Consider the following 26,303-nt stretch of genomic DNA (forward strand, 5'->3'; position numbering starts at 1 on the left):
CCTTCAGAGACAGCCACTGTTAAGTTCCGTAAATGTCCTTCCAGACCTTTCCTGTGTGCCTACAATTGTACACACACAGATTCCATTTTTTCTAAATGAAATCGTGACACATACTGTTCTGCTGCTTGCACATTGAATTGTTTTCATTTTTAATATAATAGATTTTAGGCATCTTTTGTTTACTAAATACAGAACTATACTACTCTTTTTGACTGCTGTGTAGTATTCCATGGTGTATGGATGCATCATGATCCATTTAAGCAGTTTGCTATTGATGAATACATAGTTTTATTCCATTTTCCCAGTATTAAAAATAGTGCCTTGGTTATTATCCCTGTACATGTTTGTTCAGATTTTTGTGAGTATACCTGAGGATAAATTACGAGTTGATTTTTTTTTTTTTTTAACAGAGTCTCACTTTGTCACCCAGGCTGGAGTGCAATGGCATGATCTTGGCTCACCGCAACCTCTGCCTCCCAGGTTCAAGCAATTCTGCCTCAGCCCCCAAGTAGCTGGGGTTACAGGCACCCACCACTGCACCCAGCTATTTTTTTGTATTTTTAGTAGAGACGGGTTTTCACCATGTTGGCCAGGCTGGTCTTGAACTCCTGACCTCAGGTGATCTACTGAAGATTACAGTCGTAAGCCACCGAAGTGCTGAGATTACAGTCATAAGCCACCGTGCCCGGCCACAAGGTGATTTTTATATGTCATTTTTGGACTAATAGAAAAAAGCAATGATATTTAAAAAAAAAGAAAAAGTATTTTAAATAAAAGTGCAGGGAAATTGCCTTAAACTTTTAAACATAAACCAAGTCTTCATTTTTTTTAAACATTCATTTGGGCCAGTCCCATCAGTTTCTGTATTCAGGTCTAAAATAGTCACTCTTTCTGTACATAAAATGGGACTGAAAGAGTCTTGTTTCCAGGGAGGACACTGGAGCTCTTGGTCTAAGAATGGGACTAGGGACAGCGTCCTCAGTGTCTGCAGCGTCTAGCCTCCCCACCCCCATGCCCCTGCCCTCTGAATGGGGATGCAGAAAGAGCTGCCCACCTGTCACACTGTTAATACTGGGTTGATTTGACTGCATCTGCCTAGCTGGGCGGTGGGTGCCTCTTCCATCCTAACCACTACCTCAGAGAGCTGTGCCTTCCACCAAAGAGTTGGCCTTTCAGATAAGGGAAGACCCTATTTTGCCAAGGACCATACCAGGAGTTGTGTGCCCCTGCCAAACACTTCCACATGAGCTCCCTAGGCCCATTTGTGAGAGAAAGTAGGTTGTTAACAGTCTCATTCACAACTGACTTAAACTCCAGGGACCCTGTGAAACACAGATGGTAGATATGGTTTCAAAAAAAGTAAACATCTATTATTTAAAATTCACGTAGGCTTCTTTTGCTTATGGATTTTCTCCGTCAACTTTTTTTTTCTTTTTTTGAGACGGAGTCTCGCTCTGTCACCCGGGCAGGAGTGCAGTGGCCCGATCGCAGCTCACTGCAAGCTCCGCCTCCCGGGTTTATGCCATTCTCCTGCCTCAGCCTCCTGAGTAGCTGGGACTACAGGCGCCCACCACCTCGCCCGGCTAGATTTTTGTATTTTTTAGTAGAGACGGGGTTTCACTGTGTTAGCCAGGATGGTCTCGATCTCCTGACCTCGTGATCTGCCCGTCTCGGCCTCCCAAAGTGCTCCTCCAACTTTTAAAATCCTTTCTTTCAAGTTAAAATAAAAGGCCCAAAGGCTGCTTCTGCCCTGAGGGCATCTATAGGCTGAATCAGCCAGGTTGCAGAAGTTGTACATATATACTCATAGCAGACGAGGTTGTTTGAATTGAGAATACACTTGACCCTTGAACGACTCAGGTTTGAACTGTGCAGCTCCACTTAAATGCAGAGGTTTTATTGTCTGTGCCACCATTGGAGACAGCAAGACCAAACTTTCTCTTTCTCCTCCTCCTTTACAATGATCCATTTCCATTTAATGAGTAGTAAATATATTTTCCTTATGATTATCTTAACAACATTTTCTTTTCTCTAGCTTACTTTAAGAATGCAGGTATGTAATACATGTAACATACAAAATCTGTGTTAATCATTTGTTTATGTTATCAGTAAGGCTTCTGGTCAGCAGTAGGCTATTAGGAGTTAAGTGTTTGGAGAGTCAAAAATTATACTTGGATTTTCAACTGCATAGGAGATTGGTTCACCAAATTCCCTGCATTGTTCAAGGGTCAACTATTTTGCACTTTTATACTGGTCGGTCTCATTGTATCCCCGTAGAAGGTATCTGCAGGTTTTGGAGTGCAAACCCAGGAGAGAAGTTGCCCACTGTCTTGACAAAGTCAGTGTAACTTTAAAAGTTCTAGTGAAACAGGTATTTACTTATTGAAGAGTATTCAGAGCTGGTGGATAGTGCTGCCTGTAATCAGGTAAATCAATCCTGGAAACGTTGTGGTAAGGCATCCCTAACAAGAAAGGATGGAATTAGTAGCTAGGTTGCTGGCTGAGTTGGTCCCATGGGGTTTGGAAAATTTGATTGTAATAAAAGTCATACAGAATTTACATATACACTTTTCTGCAATATGGTTGAAAAGTCCTGATTGAACATCTGTAATGTGCCCAGTGCTGTGCGAGGTATGTGTGGGGGAACATAAAATGCTTGCTGTCTTTCCCTAATGTGTCTGTGCTCTGTGTAGGAAGAATAAGGGATACCCACGAACATGCAAGGGGAGTTTTGAGAAGTGCCTCAATATAAGCACAATTCAAGTTGGTAACGCATTAGAGAACAGATTTTTCTGTGTGGAGAGGCCACACTGAGGAAATGAGGAGGAAAGGCTGAATTTGCACTGATGGCCAGAAGAGAGTGACCTTGAAGGGGCATCAGGGAGGGCTGCTAGAGATGGCCCCTGGGTAGACCATGTGATTTCTGATTTGAGAACCAGAAGATTGCCCCTGTTTCCTGCAGGATGACACACTCATTTTATACATGTTGAAAATAAGGCCCAGAGCAGGGGAATGACTTGCCCAAGAATAGAGATTTAGTAGCAAAGCTGAACCTGGAATCCAGTTTCTCTGTCTCTCTGCTGAGTGCTTTTTCCATTAGTTCACTGTGTCCCAGCCAGACTCCTGAAAATGTGATTTTTTTTCCCCAAAGCATCAAGACTTATGTAATACTGAATGTGGCCCATTTTGGATGGGCTTGCTTCTTTGCTATTTTGAGAGGGCTGCCATGGTGACATCATTTATTTTTCTGATGTGATTAAAGAAAATGTCAGCTGGCATCTGAGGTGTAGGGAGGCAGGGGAAGGGTGGCATCATCAGTGTGGTCATGATATTAAGCTTCCAGAACACCCTATCCAGGGCTTTTCACTTGACTCTCAGATGTCTTTGTTTAATCGGGGTAGGGCTTTTGCCACTGCTAGGCTTTGATCTCAATGAGAGGCCTCTTTGTGATTCCATCTCTAATTTACATCCTACTCCCTTGCAGGCAGTGACACATAGAATCTGTTTCCCTTTTTCCTTCATCATTTGCCTCATTCCAGCCTAAAGCCATGCAGAAGACAAATCTTTATGAGTGTTTGCTGAGCAGCAGATACTGATCTAGGTTCGGACCATGGGATGGTAAACCAAATGCGTCCAGTTCCTGCCTTCATGGACCTTATAAACCAGAAGGGAAAATTGACGTTAAACAGGTCATTAGGGGGTGTGACAAAAGAAATATAGAGGGGTTGGCCTGAGCTAGGTAAAGCCCATTTAGGTTTTTATCCAGAACTGACCTTGGAATGCTGGCCTTTAAAAGGCAAATCTGATTTGGTAACTTGCTTTGCACGACTAAATCCTCTTGCCATTTAATTCATTCCCATTTTTTGATCAGCTAAAGCAGTGACTAGGCAATGTAGTGCCCAGACTGATTCATAGCTAGGAAGCAGGCCAAGAAAAACATCACATTGGATATAGAGGTCAGTGGTGTGGAGAAGGGTCTGTTTGCTCCACATTGTTGGTTTGTGCATATAAATGGGGTCCTCTCTTTTCAGGCTGTGTTCCTTGCAGACTTAGAAACTCATACAGAATAAACGAGGTGTCAAGCATTCCCTCTCAGGGTTGGCACATGGTAAAATTCGGAAACCCAGGAAAGTTTTCTATTTCTGTCTCTGCATATTCTCTTTTCTCCACTCCCCTGCCTCCTACCACATGCCCACTCTACGCCCCTGGGACTCAGAATATGGTATTGGTCAACTTACAACCAATGAGAATAGTTTGATTTTCTCATTAGAGTTAAGGGCCAAGAAGAGTAGAGATGGGCCACGCCTCCAGATGTGCAATTGTTGCAGATTCAGGCCTGTGGTGCCCCAAAGAGAGGGCAGGAGCTGACTCCATGATATGGGTTTGCAGCCAAGCTCGCTGTGCTCGGAGGTGGTCGACTCCTGCTTTGGGATTTGCCTTGTGGTTGACATTATGGTCTGTCTGAGGTGCTCTGTGATCAATAGCTAGACTATTTTTAGCCAGAGGTATTTTTACCATTTCATATTCCTCTGAAGAGGTTCATAAATCAGTCATGTAAAATGAAATTTAAATAACTTGGTGGAGCTTTGCCTTTGGGAGGAGAAGCTGATGTTAAAGTGTTTAAGAATAGAAGAGAGGCATCAGTTTTAGATCCCACCCCCTATTCCTGTAGGAGGTACCCGTAGGTTACTCATTGGTTTGATGCCCCAGTACTTGTCTGGAAAAGGAAAATAGGAACTTAAGGATATCTGTGTTGGTTAACGATTTTCAAGTAGAGATATAGTTGCACATTTCATGCATTCAGCAGAAATGCATTAATCCTGTATTGTGTGCTGGGCTCAGGTTAGGTGCAGGGGGTACCTGCAGACTGTGAAGGAGCACACAAGGTCCGGAACTCACTGATTTTATGGTCAAATGGAGAAATGGCACACTGGTTCATTGTGATGTGCATGGCGATAGGGTACAAACTTCTGTGGAAAACACAGTAGGCCATGTCATGTACACCTGGGCGTGTGTCTGAGAATACTCCCTGGGAAGAGAGTCTGAGGTTAGAGGAATAGTTAATTGATAATTAATTGTGGGAGCTTTGGAAGAGGAGGAGGAATGACGCTGGCAGAGAGAACAGCATATCCAAAAGTAAGCATGGCTCAGTGCAAAAATGAAGGAAGTTAAAACAGATGTAAGAAATGGTTTGTGGATAGTAGATTATAATAGATGATAGGATCAGCGTATTGTCACTCATTAAAATGCATAGTTCAATGCCTATGCAAAATTGCAGTGAGCACCACAGTGTGTGAACACATATTTCCATTAATCTCTGCACATGCTTCTAGGTGTCTTGGTCACATGATAGCATGTCTTTGATTTTTCTGAATTAACTTGTCTTTAACCCATCTCAGAAGAAGTAACAGAGGATTCCATCTGTAAAAAATAAAATAATATTATCTATTTTTCAGACCATATGGTCCTCCTGTAAATGAATGAATGCATGTGTGAATGGATATATTTTCTAACTGAAGGTTTGGCTCTCTGGAAAGGACTTTTTCACTCATTGCTCCTCTTCTACTGTGTTGGTTTCTGGATACCTATCAGTCTGACAGATTTCCAGATCTGGAAATCATTCTGCATCATAATGAGCTTCAAGGTCAGTTTCTTATATTGTACTGGTATTTTTTTTTTTAAGTGTAAAATATTGCTTTAAATTAGCATGTTTTCTACTGAAGACTAAAACCTCAGATTTAATAATATTTGGCCTTTTTTTTTTTTTTTTTAATGAAGAAGAAGTCAAAGATGGGGCCGGAAGTGGCTTAGAATCAGTTAAATTTCCCCAGCACTGGTCTGCACCCACACCCTGATTGAGTTTCACTCAGGTTGGCCCTTATCTTCTCATCTGGCCTTCCAGCTTTCACACTGTATTCTGAGTCACAGGGTTGAGAACCAGAAATAAAACCACACAAGTCTTCTACTGTTCTGTCCGATAGCATCATATTACTCTTCTTCTTAGTCACATTTAGCTAGCTTTGTAATTACGTGTTTATTTCAGTATTTCCTTCTTTCATTGTTTGACTCTCTCACTACATGTATCCATTATATGCTAACGTAAATAACATATTTTTATGAAAAATAACTGTTTTCCCAAAAATAATTTAGTGAAAAGAGCGGTATTGTTTTAAAAGTTTATGTGTGCCTTCATAGAAGGCAGCTGGACTCTGGTAGTTCCACATTCAGTCTGTTGCAAATTTGTTGTTTTGGTTGAAACAGATGAAGAAAATCTAGTCTCCCACAGATACATAGTAGGAAAATGGAGGGGTATTTTAATAGCCTTCTCAGATAATCGTGGATATTTTGCTTTGGTGCTGTGCCAAATGTGACAGTTGGTAGTTTCTTAAAGAGTCATTGCAATGTGGGATCTGAAACTGTATCAGTGAACATTTTGTACTTTCTTACCTTGAAATCTATTGGTCTGTCTTGCACTTTGAATGGATATTTAATTGTTTGGAGTGTAATTATGAAAGAGGTTACAAATGCAATGTGTTTAACCCCTTTTCTTTTCCATTCAGAAAAACCCCAAGATTCTATGGGGAAATAAGAGGTGGTTCTGGATATTCATCCAGACTGAACAGGATGTGAATGAAAGGTGGATTGAGATGTACACACATGATATTCCACAATTAGTTGGTTTTGATACCTTTTTCATCTAACAAAGATACCCTACACAATCTCAGTATGATGAACTGCAGTCTTTGTCTTATATTTAACCTGTCTTTTAAAATAAAATCATAGTATACCATCAAGCTTGTTTTAACTGTTTTTTTTTTTCCACCTTAGTTAATGTAATACATCTACAAACTGAAATTAGGTTAGCAGTTTGTGCCAGGTTGGTTGAAAAATACAGAGGGTATTAACTTCTCAGCTTCAGGGCACAAGATAATTGGTTGAGAGAAGTTAGAAAAAAGATCCTTCTTTTCTATAACATGGCATAACAGTCCGGGAGCATATTAAAATTAATATTAAAAATTAATATTATCAGCATTAATATTAATTTTTTAAAGTCTCATATGGAACCAGTGGCAAAATATTATGTGATTTAAAAATACAGCCACAATCATAAAAGGTGTTGCATTCAAATTTGTTCTCTTGCTTTTGTGATGCTAATCCCCTGAGATTAAGCCATCAAATGTTGCCGTCTTTGCATATGCTAGACTGCCTAGCATGAGAGTCCTGGAATAGCAAATGTGCACAGAGATAAAAGACAGGAAAAAATATACTGGATATTGACAGTAACTTCTGAGTGGTGGGATTTTGGGTCATTTTTAGTTTCTTCCTTGTCCTTTATAAACATTAATTACAACAAATACTTATTCAATATTGGGTGTCAAACACAATTGTGTTGAGTGCTGGACTTAGAACAGAGAACAAAAGCTGATTCTGTCCCTGCCTAGTTGAGTCTTCCAAAAGGGTCAATTTTTATATTTTCTTTTTTTTTTTTTTTTTTTTTTTTGAGACGGAGTCTCGCTCTAGTCGCCCAGGGCTGGAGTGCAGTGGCCGGATCTCAGCTCACTGCAAGCTCTGCCTCCCAGGTTTACGCCATTCTCCTGCCTCAGCCTCCCGAGTAGCTGGGACTATAGGCGCCCGCCACCTCGCCCGGCTAGTTTTTTGTATTTTTTAGTAGAGACGGGGTTTCACGGTGTTAGCCAGGATGGTCTCGATCTCCTGACCTCGTGATCCACCCGTCTCGGCCTCCCAAAGTGCTGGGATTACAGGCTTGAGCCACCGCGCCCGGCTATATTTTCCTTAATATATGTGAACAATTTCCATAATAAGATATAGGAAATATCGACCAAAATGAATTTTTTAAAATAGTACTTTTTTTTTTTTCTAACTTTTGGTTGTTTGCCCTATAAGTACCTCTACAACAGGCTTGTAGAAATTTGGATTCTCAGACACCAAATGAATTGAAGCCTTAATGTTGGAAATAAGAAGCATTTTCCTGTGGTGCATTTCCAGAATACTCCATCCCAAAGGACCTAAATCATAAGCAAGACCCACGAAAGGGCTGAGGATGCATTCACATGGGCCCGCCACTCCTTTGCTGCTAGTTAAAGTTTGTGGCTCAGGTAGGAGACAGATCAAAGTGAATGACGGTAGGGCTTAAAAATTGACTTGTGGCCGGGCGCGGTGGCTCAAGCCTGTAATCCCAGCACTTTGGGAGGCCGAGACGGGCGGATCACGAGGTCAGGAGATCGAGACCATCCTGGCTAATACGGTGAAACCCCGTCTCTACTAAAAAATACAAAAAACTAGCCGGGCGACGAGGCGGGCGCCTGTAGTCCCAGCTACTCGGGAGGCTGAGACAGGAGAATGGCGTGAACCCGGGAGGCGGAGCTTGCAGTGAGCTGAGATCCGGCCACTGCACTCCAGCCTGGGCGGCAGAGCAAGACTCCGTCTCAAAAAAAAAAAAAAAAAAAAAAAAAAAAAAAAAAATTGACTTGTGTTCATGGCCTGAATAATGAAGACCTTGAAAAGTACACATCTTCTATGGAGGGCTAATATGGAAACATCTGGAAATAAACTTGAAACTTGATGATTAAAAAAATTCTTTTCCAGAGGGACTCTTATTTCTTGTGTGTGGATATTTCTTAGCTACTGAAAGATGATGGAATTATTATGGAGTTAGGGTTTATGTTTGATCCTGGATAGGAAACTAGAAAAAACGGAGGCTGGTATCACTAGCATTTCTTTGAGTGAATCATTATTAGAGCCAACCTGTTATCTGTTTTTATAAATATGTAATTCCCAAAGTTTCGTAGGGATGTGTGATTCTATAGGAAGTGTCAGAATAAGTTTCAGTATGGCCAAGTGTGGCGTAATATATTTGTGAGAGAAAAATCATGACTAATTGTAAAAGTGGCACACTGACTGGTAGTACAGAAGAAAAGAGCTGGAAGTCACTACCAGCTGTTTTGCAAAGATCTTATGTAAAACTCTGGCTTCCTGAACCAGACTTCCCTGAAGTTCTACTCAAGAGAATTATAGAGCGCAGTAGAAAAAAAGATCAAGTGGAGGTTGAGAAGATGCAGAGAAGCCAATGAATTTAATTGACTGTCTAGAACAACTGAATGAGGTTAGATAAACAAAAATTAGCATTCACGAATCAAAATTGAAAGAACTGAAAGGACAGAAAGTAGAGTCTTTAGAATCTTGGGTAAGTTAAACATGGCAAAAACAATGAGAGGACGTTCCTTGAAGATTGAGAGAGATTTTGGAGACATCTAAAGGAAAGACTACCCAACGGATAGTAAAATTATGGAACTCATTAGCTCCAGGGGGTCTGGCAGAACATACAAGGGTGATGACTAAAAGGATATTCATGGCTTCTTATTAAGTGAAGACAATATGGTGGAGAGAACTCTGGCAATATACACCTGTTCATAGTGGTCCTTGGCCTGGGAAAGAGGGTGTGGAGAGAGGGGAATTGAGAGTTGAGGGCCAGGTAGGAAAAGAAGGAAAACTGTGTGTGTATGTGTGCTTGGGTGGATGTGTTTGGGGATGAGTGTGATGCTCATGAGGATGGCTAACAAGATAATGGTGGTGGTCTCAGGATAATGGAGTTTCAGGTGATCTTTCCTTTTTTATATTTCTAATGGGTTATTTGAATTTTTTAAATAAAGAGCTTATTTATAAATCAGAAAAAAATACTATTTTCATATTTCCATTAAAAATGAAAGCAAAATATAAGATGGTAAGAAAGTTATTAGAATTTTTCTGGATTTGTAATCTACTTGTGAATTATGTAGTTGAAGTATTTTGCTCAGCTTCTTACGGGAGGGCAACCCATGCATTGCTTCTCTTATGTCAGCATTAGAATAGTTTTCCTGGTGGTCTTTGGGTTGACCTCATGGTAGCTGCATAGGCTGTTTTGTTCTTAGCTGAAAAATGTACTTTTGGACAAGATGACTCATTTGATGTGCTGTTTTGGTGCTCAGCTTGGTCTCTTGCTCCTATGCTTTCTCTCCCTGTAGAGTTTTCTCTCTCAATCGCCAGACTTTAAAAATCCAAGTCAGAGCTTATCTTAAAAACAATGCATCCAATGGTTTCCTATCTCATTTGTAATAAAACCGGAAGTCTCACAGTGACCTGTGAGGCCCTACCTGGCTCCCTCCTCCATATAACCCCTTACTGTACCTCATACCCATCTGCATGTCCCTGGTTTGCTCTTGCTAAACACCTGCATGGCTTCTTCCTCAGGTCTCCGTTCAAATGTCACCCCATTCAAAAGGTTGTTTCTAACTTTGCTTTTTAAAATATTATTCACTCCTTTCCTTCCTCTGTCACTGTCCCCTTGCACCCAGTTTCAATTTTCTTAGCACCTGTGACCATCTGACATATATTTATTTGTATGTTTTATAGTGACTATCTTCTTCTACTAAAATATAGTCTCTAAATGTAATCACTAAGAGTTGATTACCTCTTTCATCATTGCCGTGGAGTACTACTGCCTAGGGTGGTAACTGACAAATAGTAGGCACTCAATAAATATGTGTTGAATGAGTGAATTCCTTGCCTCATATTTCCATTTTGTGTTCTGACATTTTTGCCTTACAGAGAAGTTGTCACATTCAACCATTTCCTGGAAGCGGCAGCTGAGAAGGAGGTTCAAGGGAAAGCCCGGCTCCAGGACTTTATTGAGAATCTGTTACAGCGGGTAGAACTGGCAGAGAAGCAGCTGGAGTACTATCAGAGCCAACAGGCCTCTGGCTTTGGCCGTGACCTCAGCGGGCACGTGGTGAGTCACCCTGGACTGGCCACCAAGTGTTAGGTCCCTGTGGTTGGTGAGAATGGGCTGAGGACAGAGAAAAGGGCACTGGGTGACTTGCAGGGACTCTCTAGACATCATTTGAGAGTATTGCCTGGGCCATGCCTATATTGTGGAAATGTTACCTGGGAGTCCAGGATGCCTGGAAATAAGGTAAATGCTGCGTGTGCTGTTTCCAGTCCCTCTTCACCCTCCCACTCCACACCATGCTGAGTTGGTAGAAATATATGTATTTTTTAAATTTGTAAAATAGAAGAGTTTGAAGTATCCAAAGAAATCATTCATTTCAGTTTTGATGTTCAGGTAGCTCGGAAGTTATTATCATGTTTTGGAGCTCTTCAAGAAAATCTTATGGCCGGGCGCGGTGGCTCAAGCCTGTAATCCCAGCACTTTGGGAGGCCGAGGCGGGCGGATCACAAGGTCAGGAGGTCGAGACTATCCTGGCTAACACAGTGAAACCCCGTTTCCACTTAAAAAAATACAAAAAATTAGCCGGGCGAGATGGCGGCGCCTGTAGTCCCAGCTACTCGGGAGGCTGAGGCAGGAGAATGGCGTGGACCCGGGAGGCGGAGCTTGCAGTGAGCTGAGATCCGGCCACTGCACTCCAGCCTGGGCGACAGAGCGAGACTCCATCTCAAAAAAAAAAAAAAAAAAAAGAAAATCTTATGAATTTAGTAAAGTAAAATCAAATCACATACACATTTTTTTTTCCTTAATAGGGAGGCAAACACTGTTCAACAGTCTCTACAGGTTAAAATTCTTCATATAGATTTTCAAAAAGACTGAAAGATTCACAGGTGATAGTTCTAGGTTAGATTCCTGCATACAGTTTTGCATATAGTTTCAGGAGTTTAAGAAATGCCTAGAGCCCAGATGAGATCCCTGGATGTGGATAGAGATCCAGGTTCTCATAAGTGGCTTGATCAGGATTCCCTTGGTCTCATTGGAGGGCAGAGGGAGGTACAAATAACCATACCCTAGGTCGGCAAGGGGGCGGGGGCAGGTGGTCATATCTGCCCTCTTTACAGTTCCCTACAACAAAGCCAAGGAAAGAGTTTTGGATGCCCCAAAGCAGTTTATTTATAACATTTCCATTACTTGTTGAACTTTATTTATGCTTACTTCTTTCCTAGAAGATTTTTAAATGATTTTTTTCTTATTGCTTCCATCCCCGCAGCAAATGGGCTCTATTATAAGGAAAAGAAAAATAGGCAACAACATTTATGCTGATCAAAAGATTAGCAAGGTTGCTACTGGTTGATTAAGAAGTTTACTTAGAGCTTTCTGGAAGCCAGGGTGAAAAGGCAACATGATTAAATAATAAAACTAATTGTCCAGAAGAAGGAATGAGATGAAAGGCAGGTGGATAAAAGAAGGAACAGCAGAGAGGAAGGACGGAAAGAAATTAAGAAATCCTACATGGTGCTTGCTGTAATCATATACACTTGGCCTTAGCGCAGCTCAGTGATATAAGCCCCAGAACTTTCCAGAACAAAAAGAGACTGGAAGGAAGTGTGTTACATCTGTGAGGTTTCAGGCACTATATTCAAAGCAGTCTCATCCATGTAACATATTTATTATTTTCTGGGTGGATGTCTGTGGTCTTCTATGTGAAACGCTTCTGAGGGGGAAGTCACGTCACACCTTGATCCCTCTCTGTCGCCTCCTTGGGAAACCATGAGAGTGTCCAGCCTTGACTAGCTGTGGCTGGAGGGACTATCTGAGCCTCTTTCTGCCATCTTCTTTCATCCTGCCCTCTCAAGAGAGGGTTGGGGCATGAGGTTATGGTACCTAGATGTGAGGTGAAAAGGCCTGAAAATACCTGGCTTCCGGTTTATTCTTACCCTGCTTCTGACTGGGCAAGATAGTTGGTCTCCCTGGGCCTGTAGTTCTTCTGTAAAATGAAGGGGTTGGATTCAGTGCTTTCCAAGTTGTTTTGGCCTCTTAACTTATCTGAGCATCACCTGACTTTGATGGTTAGGAATTCTAAAATTAAAATGTAGCATTGACACTTTCATATTTAGAATTATAAGTCATCCAGAGCTAAGAAATGTATGAAATCTTCCGATACTCAGTCAAGAGGAACCTCAAAGAGAAGAAACAATGGAGGGCAAGGAGGAAGAAAGGAAGCCCATTGATTCTCTCTTTTAAAATTGTTTTTGCTCACCTCTTTTGCTTAGTTTACTTTTTTGGCTTGAAAGTTGAACATTTTTTCAAGAGACATAGCCAGTCATTATTTCTCATCAAGCCAAATAATGTAATCAAAAGTTGAGTAGCATTTTGGCTCTTCTAGTTAGATATGTACATGCAAGATTATATCCAGTTGTGTCGCTTGACAATGTGACACGTTCTAAAAAATGTGTGGTTGGGCAATTTTGTCATTGTGTGAGCATCATAGAGTGTATTTACACAAACCTGCATGGTATAACCTACTACGTGCCTAGGCTATATGGTTTGGCCTATTACTCCCAGGCTATAAACCTACACAGCATGTTACTGTACTGAATGCTGTAGGTGATTGGAGCACAATGATAAGTATTTATGTATCTAAACAGAGAAGAAGAGAAGGCACAGTAAAAATATGATGTTATAAAAGGTAAGAAATGGTATAGCTGTATAGGGCGTTCACCATGAATGGAGCTTACAGGATTGGAATTTGCTCTGGGTGAGATGGTGAGTGTCTGGTGAGTGAATGTGAATGCCTAGGACATTACTGTACACTACTGTAGACTTTATGAACACTGTACACTTAGGCTACACTAAATTTGTTTAAAACTTTTCTCTCAATAATAAATTAACCTTAGCTTACTATAACATTTTTACCTTATAGACTTTTAAATTGTTTTTTAATTTTTTGACTCTTTTGTAATAACAGCTTAAAATACAAACATTATATAGAAGTACAACAATATTTTCTTTTTTAATTTTTTTTATTTTTTAATTTTTGATTGCCATTGGTTTTGGGGGAACAGGTGGTATATGGTTACATGAATAAATTATTTAGTGGTGATTACTGAGATTTTGGTGCACCCATCACCCAAGCAGTGTACACTGTACCCAATTTGTAGTCTTTTATCTCTCACACCCCTCCCACCCTTTTCTCCTCCACCCCTTCCCCGAGTCCTCAAAGTCCATTGTATCATTCTTATGCCTTTGCATTCTCATAGCTTAGCTCCCACTTATGAGTGAGAACATATGATGTTTGGTTTTCCATTCCTGAGTTACTTCACTTAGAATAATGGTCTCCAATTCCATCCAGGTTGCTGAGAATGTCATTATTGCTTTCCTTTTTATGGCTGAGTGGTAGTCCACAGTACATATAAACCACAATTTCTTTATCCACTAGTTGATTAATGGGCATGGGCATTTGGGCTGGTTCAATATTTTCTCATTTGCAAATTGTCCTGCTATAAATGTATATGCAATTATCTTTTTCATATAATGACTTCTTTTCCTCTGGGTAGGTACCCAGTAGTAGGATTCTGGATCAAATGGTAGTTCTACTTTAGTTCTTTATGAAATCTCCACACTGTTTTCCATAGTGGTTGTACTAGTTTACATTCCCACCAGCAGTGTAAAAGTGTTCCCTTTTCACTGTATCTCTGCCAACATCTATTTAAAAACTTTTTTTATTATGGCCATTCTTGCAGGAGTGGGGTGGTATCACTTTGTGGTTTTGATTTGCATTTCCCTGATCATTAGTAATGTTAAGCATTTCTTCATATGTTTGTTATCTTCTTTTGAGAATTGTCTATTCATGTCCTTAGTCTACTTCTGATGGGGTTTTTTTTCTTGATAATTTGTTTGAGTTTCTTGTAGATTCTGGATATTAGTCCTTTATCAGATGCATAGATGTGAAGATTTTCTCGCACTCTGTGGGTTGTCTGTATACTCTGCTGATTGTTTCTTTTGCTGTGCAGAAGCTTTTCAGTTTAAGTCTTATCTATTTATCTTTGTTTTTGTTGCATTTGCTTTTGGGTTGTTGGTCATGAAGTCTTTGCCTAAGCCATTGTTTAGAAGGGCTTTTCTGATGTTATCTTCTAGAATTTTTATGGTTTCAGGTCTTAGATTTAAGACCTTGATCCATCTTGAGTTGATTTTTGTATAAGGTGAGAGGTGAAGATCAGTTTCATTCTTCTACATGTGGTTTGCCGATTATGTCAGTACCATTTGTTGGAAAGGGTGGCCTTTCCCCACTTTGTTTCTGTTTGCCTTGTTGGCTGTAAGTATTTGGCTTTATTTCTGTGTTCTCTATTCTGGTCTATGCTGTTCCATTGGTTTATGTGCTTTTTCTTAATTATTTTTTAGACAGAGTCTTGCTCTGTTGCCAGGCTAGAGTGCAGTGGCATGATCTCGGCTCATTGTAACCTCCACCTTTTGGGTTCAAGCGATTCTTCTGCCTCAGCCTCCTGAGTAGCTGGGATTACAGGTACCTGCCACCATGCCCAGCTAATTTTTTATATTTTTAGTAGAGATGGAGTTTCACCATGTTGACCAGGCTGGTCTTGAACTTCTGACCTCAGGTGATCCGCCCACCTCGGCCTCCCAAAGTGCTGGGATTACAGGCATGAGCCACCGTGCCCGGCCCTATGTGCTTATTTTTATACCAGAGAAGTACAATAATATTTTCTTTATGTCCTTATTCAACAAGGTTTTTTTCTGTTTTTACATTTTTAAATTTTTCTTGTAAGCTTTTTTTTTGGTTGTTAAAATCTAAGACACAAATGCACACAGAGCCTGGATTATCAGTATTCCTGTTCACATCTCGTCCCACTGGAAGGTCTTCAGATGCTGTAACATGTACTGAGCTGTCATCTCCTATGGTCACAACGCCTTCTTTTGGAATACTTCCTGAAGGACCTGCCTGAGGCTGTTTTACAGATAACATTTTATTTTTATAGAACAGCTACACTCTAAAATAGAAAGATAAAAAGTATAGTGTAGTAAATACACAAACCAGTAACATAGTCATTTATTGTCATTATCAAGTATTATGCTCTGTACATAATTGTATGTGCTATACTTCTATGTGACTGGCAGCACAGTAGATTTGTTTACACCAGCATCACCACAAACAAGTAATTCATTGTGCTGCGACCTTATAACAGCTGTGGTGTCACTTGGTGATAGGAATTTTCAAGCTTTATTATAATATTATGGGACCACCCTCATATATGCAGTCTGTTGTTGACTGAAACGTAGTTTTGTAGTACATGACTGTGTATATGTGTGCATCACAAACAAATGTACCTATACATGTACGTGCATGCATATACACACATAAGTACATGCACAAAAATGTACACATACATATATACATACACAAATGGGAAATTAATAAATATTTATGTTTGTACCTTCTGTATTCCAAATATGATATGATCTACCTTCACGGACTTGCTCTACCGAAGGAAAAATGGACTAATTCAAATAAAATACAGTGCAGTTAGAATATAGCAAGAAATTTAGAGATGAGAGCTGTGTATGAGTGGGGCATGGTCAGGCTGTGGTGAGGGAACTGTTTGAGGGTTGGAAGGTGGATACGTTGCCCAAGGAAGACCAAGAATGAGGTATGTGATTTCTGAAAGGATTAGGCAGATATGGTTTCCCCTTGTATGGCACTCTAAACTCTGCTTTGAACCATAGTCAGCCACATTAAGAGACAGTGTGCACACCCTGTAGACCATTTTTTCTTGTAACAGTCTGTTTCATTGTCATACAGTTTGAATATACCTTATCTGAAATGCTTGGGACCAGAAATGTTTCAGTTTTAGATTTTTTTAGAGTTTGAAATACTTGCATGCAGCTTACTGGTTCAGCATTCCTAATTCAAAATGCTCCAGTGTGAGTATTTCCTTGGAGGGTCATGTTGGCTCTCAAAGAGTTTCACATTTTGGAGCTTTCGGGTTTTGGGTGTTTGGATTAGGGATATTCAGGCTGCGGTAGTTAGCACTATGTAAAATTATATTCGTTTGTTTATTTGGTAATTGTGTCCCCCTCCTCACTGAGAGCAGTTTCCTCAGTACCAATAAGTTCTGCACCCCAGCAAATATGTGTTAAATGAATTACTGCTAGTCCTGATTTAGCAACCTGCAGGACATAAATGCAACACTTAAAATAAGATTATCCAAGCTGTTTCATGACCTTCCATTTGAGCAGTTGTGTGAGTGATTTTGACAGATGGGATAGTAGGTCACTTTGTGTCTAATTCGACACCATTTTTCAGAGCATAAAGATACAATATCTGAGTAAGCATATTATATTTTTAGAAATCAGCCAGGTGAACAAGAACATAAATGCTCAAGGGAATTGAGGGAAAGATACAGATGCCAAAACGTTATTTCAGCAAAGGCACTAAATGTGAGGGGAAGGAAATTTTTCCATTGCAAAGAAGATTCTTAATGCTGTAAGTCACCTTAGAAAGAAGAAACTTACATATCAATCTAGGAATTTCACTGCTCTCTAGAGGTAGTAATGAGAAAAAGAGGGAAGAGAAGAAAGGGAGGGAACTTAGGTGGTGTAAGAAGGGAAATGAGGATCTACGCTGTTTTTGTAGTGCAGCCTTAGTGGAGAGAGTGAGATCTGGGCTGGGGATGGTATTCCTCATTGTTCTAAAGGAGGAAACTCAGGTGTGCAAGCAAGAAGGGGAGAGTGGGGAGTAGAGTCAGAATCTTCTGCTTGTTCTGTGGTGCACTGGGGTGAGAAGCTATCCTTGGTATGGCTGAGGCTTCAGAAGCCTGGGTTTCTGGGCTCTCTATACCTTCACTAAGCTAGGCCAAAGATAATATTTAAAACTTTCTTTGTTAAAGGAATCTGAGTTATTCTTTGTCTCTATAGCCACAGATATCCTGGGCAGATTTGGCACTTTGATGATATCCTGGGCACAGATTTGACAGTTTGATAATATCAAAGACATGACTTCTTATTTTATAGGTGAATGTATATTAGAGGCTGAGCATCCCTATTCCAAAAATCTGACCTTCTTTTTTTTTTTTTTTGAGGCGGAATTTTGCTCTTGTTGCCCAGGCCAGAGTGCAATGCTGTGATCACAGTTCACTGCAACCTCTGCCTCCCCGCTTCAAGCAATTCTCCTGCCTCAACCTCCTGAGTGGCTAGGATTACAGGGGCCTGCCACCATGCCCAGCTAATTTTTTTTTTTTTTTTTTTTTGTCTTTTTAGTAGAGACAGGGGTTTCACCATATTGGCCAGGCTGGTCTCGAACTCCTGACCTCAGGTGATCTGCCCACCTCAGCCTCTCTAAGTACTGGGATTGCAGGCATGAGCCACTGCGTCCGGCCAAATCTGACATTCTAAATGCTCCAAAATCCAAAACATTTTGAGTGCTCTCCAGGGTCATGCTCAAAGGAAATGCTCGTTGGAGCATTTCGGTTCTCATATTTCTGGATTAGGGTTGCTGAACCGGTAAGTAGAATGCAAATATTCTGAAATTCTAAATCTGAAGCACTTCTAGTCCCAAGCATTTTGGATAAGATTTAGTCAAACCTGTACTTAGGTTGGCTTTTAGTACAAGGCTGTTTGTGTTTTTCCAACCTGGGACCTTGATCAAAGGCTCTTTTGATCTTCATCTTAACATCCTCCTCTCCCTAATCAAAAAGAAAACAAAAATGTTGTACTAGGAGAAAATGGAAGTAGGTAGATGGGCTAAGTGAGAAAAGGTTTTCCATCTGCCTGAGGCCAAAGGGGCCAGGAGGAACAGTGGCCTCTTGTGTTCACAGAGGGAGCAGAGGAAATTCTGTGGTGGCTGTGATGGTAAACTCCAGCCTCCACCCCAAACCTCATCATTTATAGGATCCTTGGAGGAATTCTAGTCCAGCCATTGATTCCACTTAATTTATTGTGTACATACTTCTTTGTTCTTATATTTATGTACATGAACACGTAGTTTTTAAGAAGACAGTACAGAGTGAAGGCTTGCTCAGACTTAGAGTCTGCTAACTTGGATTTGAAGCCCAGCCCGAACACTGGTAAAGCACTGAGGCTTCAAGTCAGTTACTTAACTCTGCTACCATAGCTTCCATATCTGTAAAATTGGAATGATGGTGCTTACCTCCTAAGGGCTGCTATGAGGGTTAATTCTGCCTGTTATGTGGTCAGTATTTGATCTGGTGTGTGACATTTACACATGCACAATTTATAGTACTTTTATCTGTGTGAGCTTCATGACCCATCTTTACTCATCTTTATCATGCATTTCCCTCTCGGTAAGACACAGTAAAGTCCTTTCATTTCTTGAGGTCCCAGCAGGGCCCATTAGTGACATTCATAGTCACTAAGGTTGGTGTTCTAAAAACATTTTTGAAATCAGAGATCACTTTGAACATGTGATAACACTGTTAGCCTTTTTCTTAAGGAAAGAAGCATACATACAGATGTATTTTTCTCTCTCTCTCTCTCTCTCTGTCTGTCTCTCAATTTTCTCAAAATTCCAAAGAGCAGTATATATACAAATGCATGCAACAGATCATTCAACTGCCACTTACATACATACAAACAGTAAAGTGAACACATTTTGTTATGCTCCAATAATTTAAAAAAAAATAAGGAGGAAAGATTTAAAGGAAGAAACACTCTGTTTATTTTTACAGTTTACACATTGACTGAAGTTCACTGAAGGAGCCCAGCTGAGAAATACTTTTTGGTGTTGGTGGGGTAGAGAAAGTTGATGCCAGTGCCTTCGGGTCCCCAGAAGCTACCAGCCTGGTGCTTTCCAGAGCGATCTGTCCCACCTTCTTTGTATGTTGCATAATCTTTGGGACCTCATGTGAGAATGGTGCCTTTTTCTGTTACAATTTACTAATCTCAAGCCAAACCCAGCCTGCATGAACAGGGTCAAATATTGCTGAGTTCTGATTGTGTCAAAAGACAGAACACAAGAATCCTGTCTTGTCTCTTCATGACATGAGCCTCCTTTTTTTAAGGAACCTCCTTTGTGGCTTGCTGCAGTCAGAAGAATGCAAGCGATGATCCTGTTAGGCTGAGCTTGGGTTTTCAGATTATTTTAGTACAGCAGGGACACATGTCTTGGCCACACTGGCCCAATACCAAGGTGGCCTTTTCTCCATATTTTATTTGTCGTTTCTCTTCTTCTGTTGGTCTGCCTGCTAATGTGACACCACTTATTCTAGTGAAAGCTATATGAGGAAGATCAGGATCCGGAGAATGGAAATATGCTGCATATACACTGGATGGTGACATTTCTATCACAAAATGATAATTATCAATTTATTCTGCAAATGATAATATTTCAAGCCCAGCCACAAAAGTGCATGCAGATATTTTATTGCATGAGTTATTAGGAGTAGGAAATCATCTCAATGAGAGACAGCCTCAGGGACAACTGTGGGGTTGTTCTTCATATTCTCTCATTTTAGAAATGATGTATTATAGGCAAGAAACCTTTTATGTCAATGTTCTCCTTAGTTGATACATTGTGACTGGCCACAGCTATAGATTAGCTGCAAATACAGCCTGCATCAATCAAGAAATCATGGCAGATCATTTCAGGTTATCAAATTTTATGTATTTATTTTATTTCAATAGTTTTGGAGGGAATAGGTGGTTTTTGGTTACATGAATAAATTATTTAGTGGTGATTTCTGAGATTTTGATGCACCCATCACGTGAGCAGTGTACATTATACCCATATGTTGTCTGTTATCTGTCACCCCACTCCTTAAAGAACTAAAAGTAGAACTACTGTTTGATCTAGCAGTCCCACTACTGGGTATCTACCCAAAGGAAAAGAAGTAAATTATATGAGAAAGACACATGCACACACATGTTTATAGCAGCACAATTTGCAACTGCAAAAATATGGAATCAGCCTAAGTGCCCATCAACCAATGAGTGGATAAAGAAAATGTGGTATATATAAACTGTGGAATACTACTCGGGCATAAAATGGAATGAAATAATGGTCTTTGCAGCAAGAGGCCATTATTCTAAGTGAAGTAACTCAGGAATGGAAAATCAAGTATCTTATGTTCTCACTTATAAGTGGGAGCTAAGCTATGAAGATGCAAAGGCATTCCAGTATTTGAAAACATATTTCTTCAGATGTTGCTCTACCAGGAGGCTCTTTTGAGTGTTTGAGATCTGTTGACATAGACTTCTCAGAAATCTCAGAACAAGTGCCCACAGAGGCTCCTGGAGTAAGCAAGCAAAGACTGAGCATGAGATGTTCTTGTTCACCAGTGCGATGGATGGTGCTGCAGGTCATGCTACCAGTAACAGTTACTGACTCCCTTAATGGGAATGCAAGTTTTAGAAAATAAAAGAAATATTTTAAAAACCAAATCCAGCCCTCAAATGCAGTAACATTTTTTCTTATTTGTCTTCCTTCAGCTTACAGACATCTCCTCAAATAGGAAACCCAAATGCCTGTATGTATGTCTTTTTATACTTGGGCCATTTGATAATGTTTGTATTGTATGTTTTCCTGTTGCATTTTGTATGAGATCATATCTATTTTATATGATATCTATATTATAAGTGGATTTGAGAGGCTTAAGTGAAAACTGACCTGCATGTATACCTAACTTTGTGAAAAGTTGATGTGACCTTTCGCTATCCTATTAGTCTATTAGTATATGCCACTATGATGGTACCGGAGGATTATTTTTAGAGTATTATATTGTATAACTTTCTCTCATTGAGGTATAGTGTGGCCGTAATAACTCTGTATACTATTAATGTAGTTCATGTACTACATTGTTTATGTAAATTCATACTGGGAGTTATATGCTTTCCAACGTCTATGCAGTGAATTTGTCTGAGTCTGCTAGTCATCACTTAACGAGTCAAGAGACATGAGTTCTGGTCCCATCTTCTCCATAGACCAACTGTCTGTATTATTCTGGGTAGTAATTAACATTTTCTGTACCTCAGTCTTATTACTGTAAATAGGACTAGTAATATCTCCCTGGGAATTTAGTACCATGTGATCATTTCATGGACACCACAGGAATTTTTGGAAGAAAAATACCCATATTATGATTTGTCTTTGTGGTAGCATTATCACCACTGTAGCATGTAGGAGAGATTGTGCCATGAGTAGTTATTCTTTTAAGGTTTTAAAGAAATCTTTCTTTCTGCTCATCTCTTCTCCACTCCCCCCAACCCTCTGTAGAAGCCGAGGGCACCCACATTCGGTGTGTAACCATCCTGATCTCAAGGCCCATTTCCACCCAAAGGGAAGGAACTACCTGAAAAAGGCCAAGGATGACAGAGCCAGCATGCAGCCTGCCAAGGCCATTCACGAACAGGCCGAGTCCTCAAGAGACCTCTGCAGACCTCAGAAGAAAGGGGAGCTCCTGGGGTTTGGCCGCAAAGGCAACATTAGGCCCAAAATGGCTAAAAAAAAGCCAACAGCCATTGTGAACATCATCTAAAAGGGTGGGTGGTGCTGGACCAATCATTGCTGGGCTTTGGGGAACGTTGTTCCAGGGGCCAACAGTAATGTCCTTCTGGAAACATTCCATGGTAAGACACATTGGAAAAGCCAAGGGCGTAACACAGGCAAGCACCTCGATTAACCAGAGGTTACCAAATGGGAATCTTAGTGAACCAGAATTTTATTATAACCCCCTTTTAGAAGCTTGCAAATTACAGAAAGAATAAAAAATTAAATCAATCCTAAAGCTCTAACTTCTAAAGTAACTGGCCCAGTCTCCAGTAATCTTGGCCTCTGGGCTTCTATGCAGTGGTCATTAATTTTCAGGCCCAAGGCCACACAAAATGTCAGGCCTAGGGAGAAAATTCATTGTGCCCACTGCTCTCCAAAGTGCGAGGCAAGGAATGGGAGTGTAAATAGCAGTAAAATGAAAATATTTGTGTTTGTGTATAACCTTCGCCTCAGCTAATTTGAAAGCCTCCAAAATAAGGATTCCCATTCCCTGAGTATTCTGGTTAATCAAGATTTCAATTTCTGGGTTGCTCAAGGGACTCATTCAGTCAGACTTCAGTTCTCATTTCGACAGAGTGTCTTTCAGTTCGTTTGTTTGATTGAGGTTTTTTGGTGGCCTAGATGCATGTTTATTCAGATTTTGGTACACCTCTGCCGTCTTGTTTGGCTGAGTATTCTGCACCCACAGACCACGCTGCCAGCCTCTATCTTAATAGCTGCTTCTGTGGATCTGGGTGGGGAGTGCAGTAAAACCCTCTTTTGATTAGCACCCAGCATGGGCTCAGTGTCTAGGTGGTTGGAATGACAGTGGACTGCACGCTTGGTGCATTGTGATCATCCTGGAAGCACTGCGGGTGTCGCCAAGCCCTTTCCTAAGACCTGCTTCCTGGACAGTGTCACTGGCCCTCTCTCTCTCTGCTATGGGCATGACTTTCTCTTCGCTGGCTTAACTTTTCCACTGGGTGGTTCACTTCGCCTCCTGCTGCTTCTGTGCCCTGTTAAGGCTTCAGGTATCTTTCAACAAAGTATCTGGAGTGTTCACTGTATGTTGCATTCTCAAGTAATTTCTGAACTAAACAATGCATGTAGGAGCCAGAATCTGACACTGTTTTCCCCTCCTTGCTTCCCTAAAATGGCTTTTGTTTCCACAAAGAGCTGTTAAGAATTTCCTGCTGTATGATTTTCCTCAAGAATGAATTTCCATGTTATTTTTTCCTTAAATTTAGCAATATCATCAGGTCTCATGCAGAGTTTACAAGTGCTGACATTTCTTCTGAAAACAGGAATAATTTTGTCCACAAATATATACATATATACATATATATAACACATACAAAATATATATGTTAAGTATATTAATAATTTATTTTTAAATACTCATGGAGAAAGTGTGTGTTTGTGGTGGGTGGTTTTTAAACTATATATGTTTGTTCATGTAAACTGAATTCTCTTATTTAAAAAATCAAAACTATAACCTAATTAACATTGGCAGAATTATGATTGTTATTGCAATAAGCATCAGATTAGCAGTGCATTAAAAATAGGTAATAAAGCAGTTGCTTAAATGCCAGTCAATTAAAAAGTGTAACTTACCATTATACAAACATTTTGAACCTACCATAATGAAAATGTCCATTTTTGAATCTTCACTTTGACTTTTGGTTTCTGGGGGGTGGATATTCATGTGATGTATAAGCAGCTATCTAGTGGGGAAAAACATTGTTGTGAATATCACTGTTTTAGGCTAACATTGTAAAAATTGTAATGTTATAATTATTTTTTATTTGAAGAATTAAGTTCTCCCTCTAAAGTTATTTATTATTGATGCTTATACCATGATTGCACTTTAGCCTTTTACATACTAAGAACATGACTTGTTAGTTGTATTGCATGCTCTTTGTCCCGTACTGTGTGTGCAATGACAACTTGTTTCTGTTTTATTTAAAGTAACTGACATTTTGGATTTTCATCTAACATACCTAGAGGGCAGGGCAACTTTCTCTGACAGTGGTACCCCATGATCTTCAGGAAGTATCATAATGTCATCCTACTCTACATTTCACAAGACAAATTATTTTGAGATTTGTTTATTATATTAAAAATCTTTTTAAGTTCCCACTAAATTTTGACCCCCATATAAAGAAATGTGTTATGTATGTTGTGCCTCCTTAGAGACATAAATTTAGTGTCAAAAAATGGGAGATGGCTTACTCAGAAGCATACTCCACTTAACACACCATGACCCGAGCTAAGTGCCATGTCCCGTTTGTGTCTTATTTTTAAATATTTCCTTTGTCCACATGGGCAGTTGACCTTAGAGTTAAGGCGGTTGCTTTTTTGAAGAAATCACCAAAGTGTCTGGGAAACTATGTTCAAGGTTAAACTGGAGAGTAGATTTAATTTTATTTGTCTTGTAGGGAAGAAATCTTCCCTTGAACTGTTTTTCTTGCTTTTTCCCTTTTTCCCAAACTAGGTTACAGATCCTTATCTGCAAGGTTCAAGTTGCTTAGACACTGTTTTCCAGTATTCTGCAGGGCCAGTCAGTTGTACAGAAGTTGGAATATTCTGTTCCCAGAATTAAAGAAGTTTTTAGATTATGAAATATTATGATAATAAAGCTATATTTCTGACTAATGTGTTGATATGTTTTGTCTAGCTGGAGTGTTTTTTGGGGAGCCAAGTATGTTGGTCCACTAACAGGAAACAAAATGGTCCTTCATGAATAAGCTGTTCATCATACGTATAATCACCAGGATCTTGTGTACCTATAGGTTTTCTTGAAAATTTAGCTAGATCATTTTTGTTCATCATAATGCCTATGTCTAAAAGTTATTTTTGCATATGTTCACACTGAGACAGCTTCATTAAAAGCCCATTTGGCACTTTTCCCCATCTTCCTCCACAACCATGAGTAATTTTCCTACACTGTATTTTTAAACTTGTCAGCTCTTAGCAATTCATAAACCGATTTCACAGTATATATCCCAGCCTATACATGCTATACATCCAAGACATTGCAAAGCCCAGAGAGTGATCAGGATAGATAACAGAGAGAAGTATATGACTGGTGGAATTGCTCAGCCATTGTTCTTTTAAGAACCATGAAATCAGGAAAATTTAGGGGACTCCACTTGTTTAGGAGCTGTGAGAGTTATTTGGGAGGTGACCTTAGTCTGCCCTTATAGTTGACCCTTGAACAGTGCAAGGGTTAGGGACACCGATTCCTGTGTAAGTTAAAATCCGTGAGTAACTTTTGACTGCTCAGAAACTTAACTACTGATAGCCTACTGATGACCAGAAGCCATACTGATAACGTAGTTAACACATATTTTGTATGTTAAATGTATTATCTACCATATTCTTACAATCAAACCAGAGAAAAGAACACGTTAGTAGGAAAGTCATAAGGAAGAGAAGATATAGTTATATTCATTAAGTGGAAGTGGATCATCATAGAGGTCTTCATTCTCATTGTCTTCACATTGGGTGGGCTGAGGAGGAAAAGGAGGAGGAATGGTTTGTCTTGCTACCTTTGGTGGCAGAAGAAATCAGGATAAAACTGGACCCGCTCAGTTCAAACCTATATCGCTCAAGAGTCAACTGTATTTATATCAAAGTTAATGGGTTCCCCAGGTTATAGTGTTTTTGAGAAATAGCTGTGACATTCCTGATTATCTCAGTTTATTAGAAAACATAAATCCCAGTATCTTGATCCTGCGTAATCTGGATCCTTCAGAAGTGAATTCCAGGGGTGGCATGCCTGCTCAATCCCAAACACAAGCCCTGGAGCAATTTCAAATGTTTAAATGATGGAGAGCTTTAGAAATTGAATTCCTTTTGGTGGAATTAAGTAAATTTTATCTTTTGTGTTCCTTTTTTTTTTTTTTGTTCATGTTCTAGGTCAGAACACATCTGAAATTTTCATTTAAGAAAGGAGTATTCAAACTGTAGCCCTGTGTTAAATTTACTCTGGATTTTCAGCTATTATTCCAGGATGGAAAAGAGTTTTTCCAGTAGAGGCACCTCACATATAGGCAGGCTAGATTCTCCTTCCCACCCTGT

The 26,303-nt window shown here is 40.0% G+C and overlaps 1 protein-coding gene across 1 annotated transcript in view; it reads left to right on the forward strand.

Annotated features, from left to right (window-relative positions):
• The window catches only part of ZNF365 (zinc finger protein 365), a 29,331-nt gene extending 4,448 nt beyond the window's left edge, over positions 1-24,883 (forward strand). Inside the window, exons 3-5 of the mRNA XM_010355116.2 lie at positions 10,606-10,786; positions 21,182-21,219; positions 21,966-24,883. Of these exons, the coding sequence (XP_010353418.1) occupies positions 10,606-10,786; positions 21,182-21,219; positions 21,966-22,227 (481 nt within the window). The 3' untranslated portion in view covers positions 22,228-24,883. The remainder of the gene's footprint in view (positions 1-10,605; positions 10,787-21,181; positions 21,220-21,965) is intronic.
• Positions 24,884-26,303: the final 1,420 nt, after the last annotated feature.

Source organism: Rhinopithecus roxellana, chromosome 11, assembly GCF_007565055.1.
Source record: "Rhinopithecus roxellana isolate Shanxi Qingling chromosome 11, ASM756505v1, whole genome shotgun sequence".
Taxonomy (NCBI): domain Eukaryota; kingdom Metazoa; phylum Chordata; class Mammalia; order Primates; family Cercopithecidae; genus Rhinopithecus; species Rhinopithecus roxellana.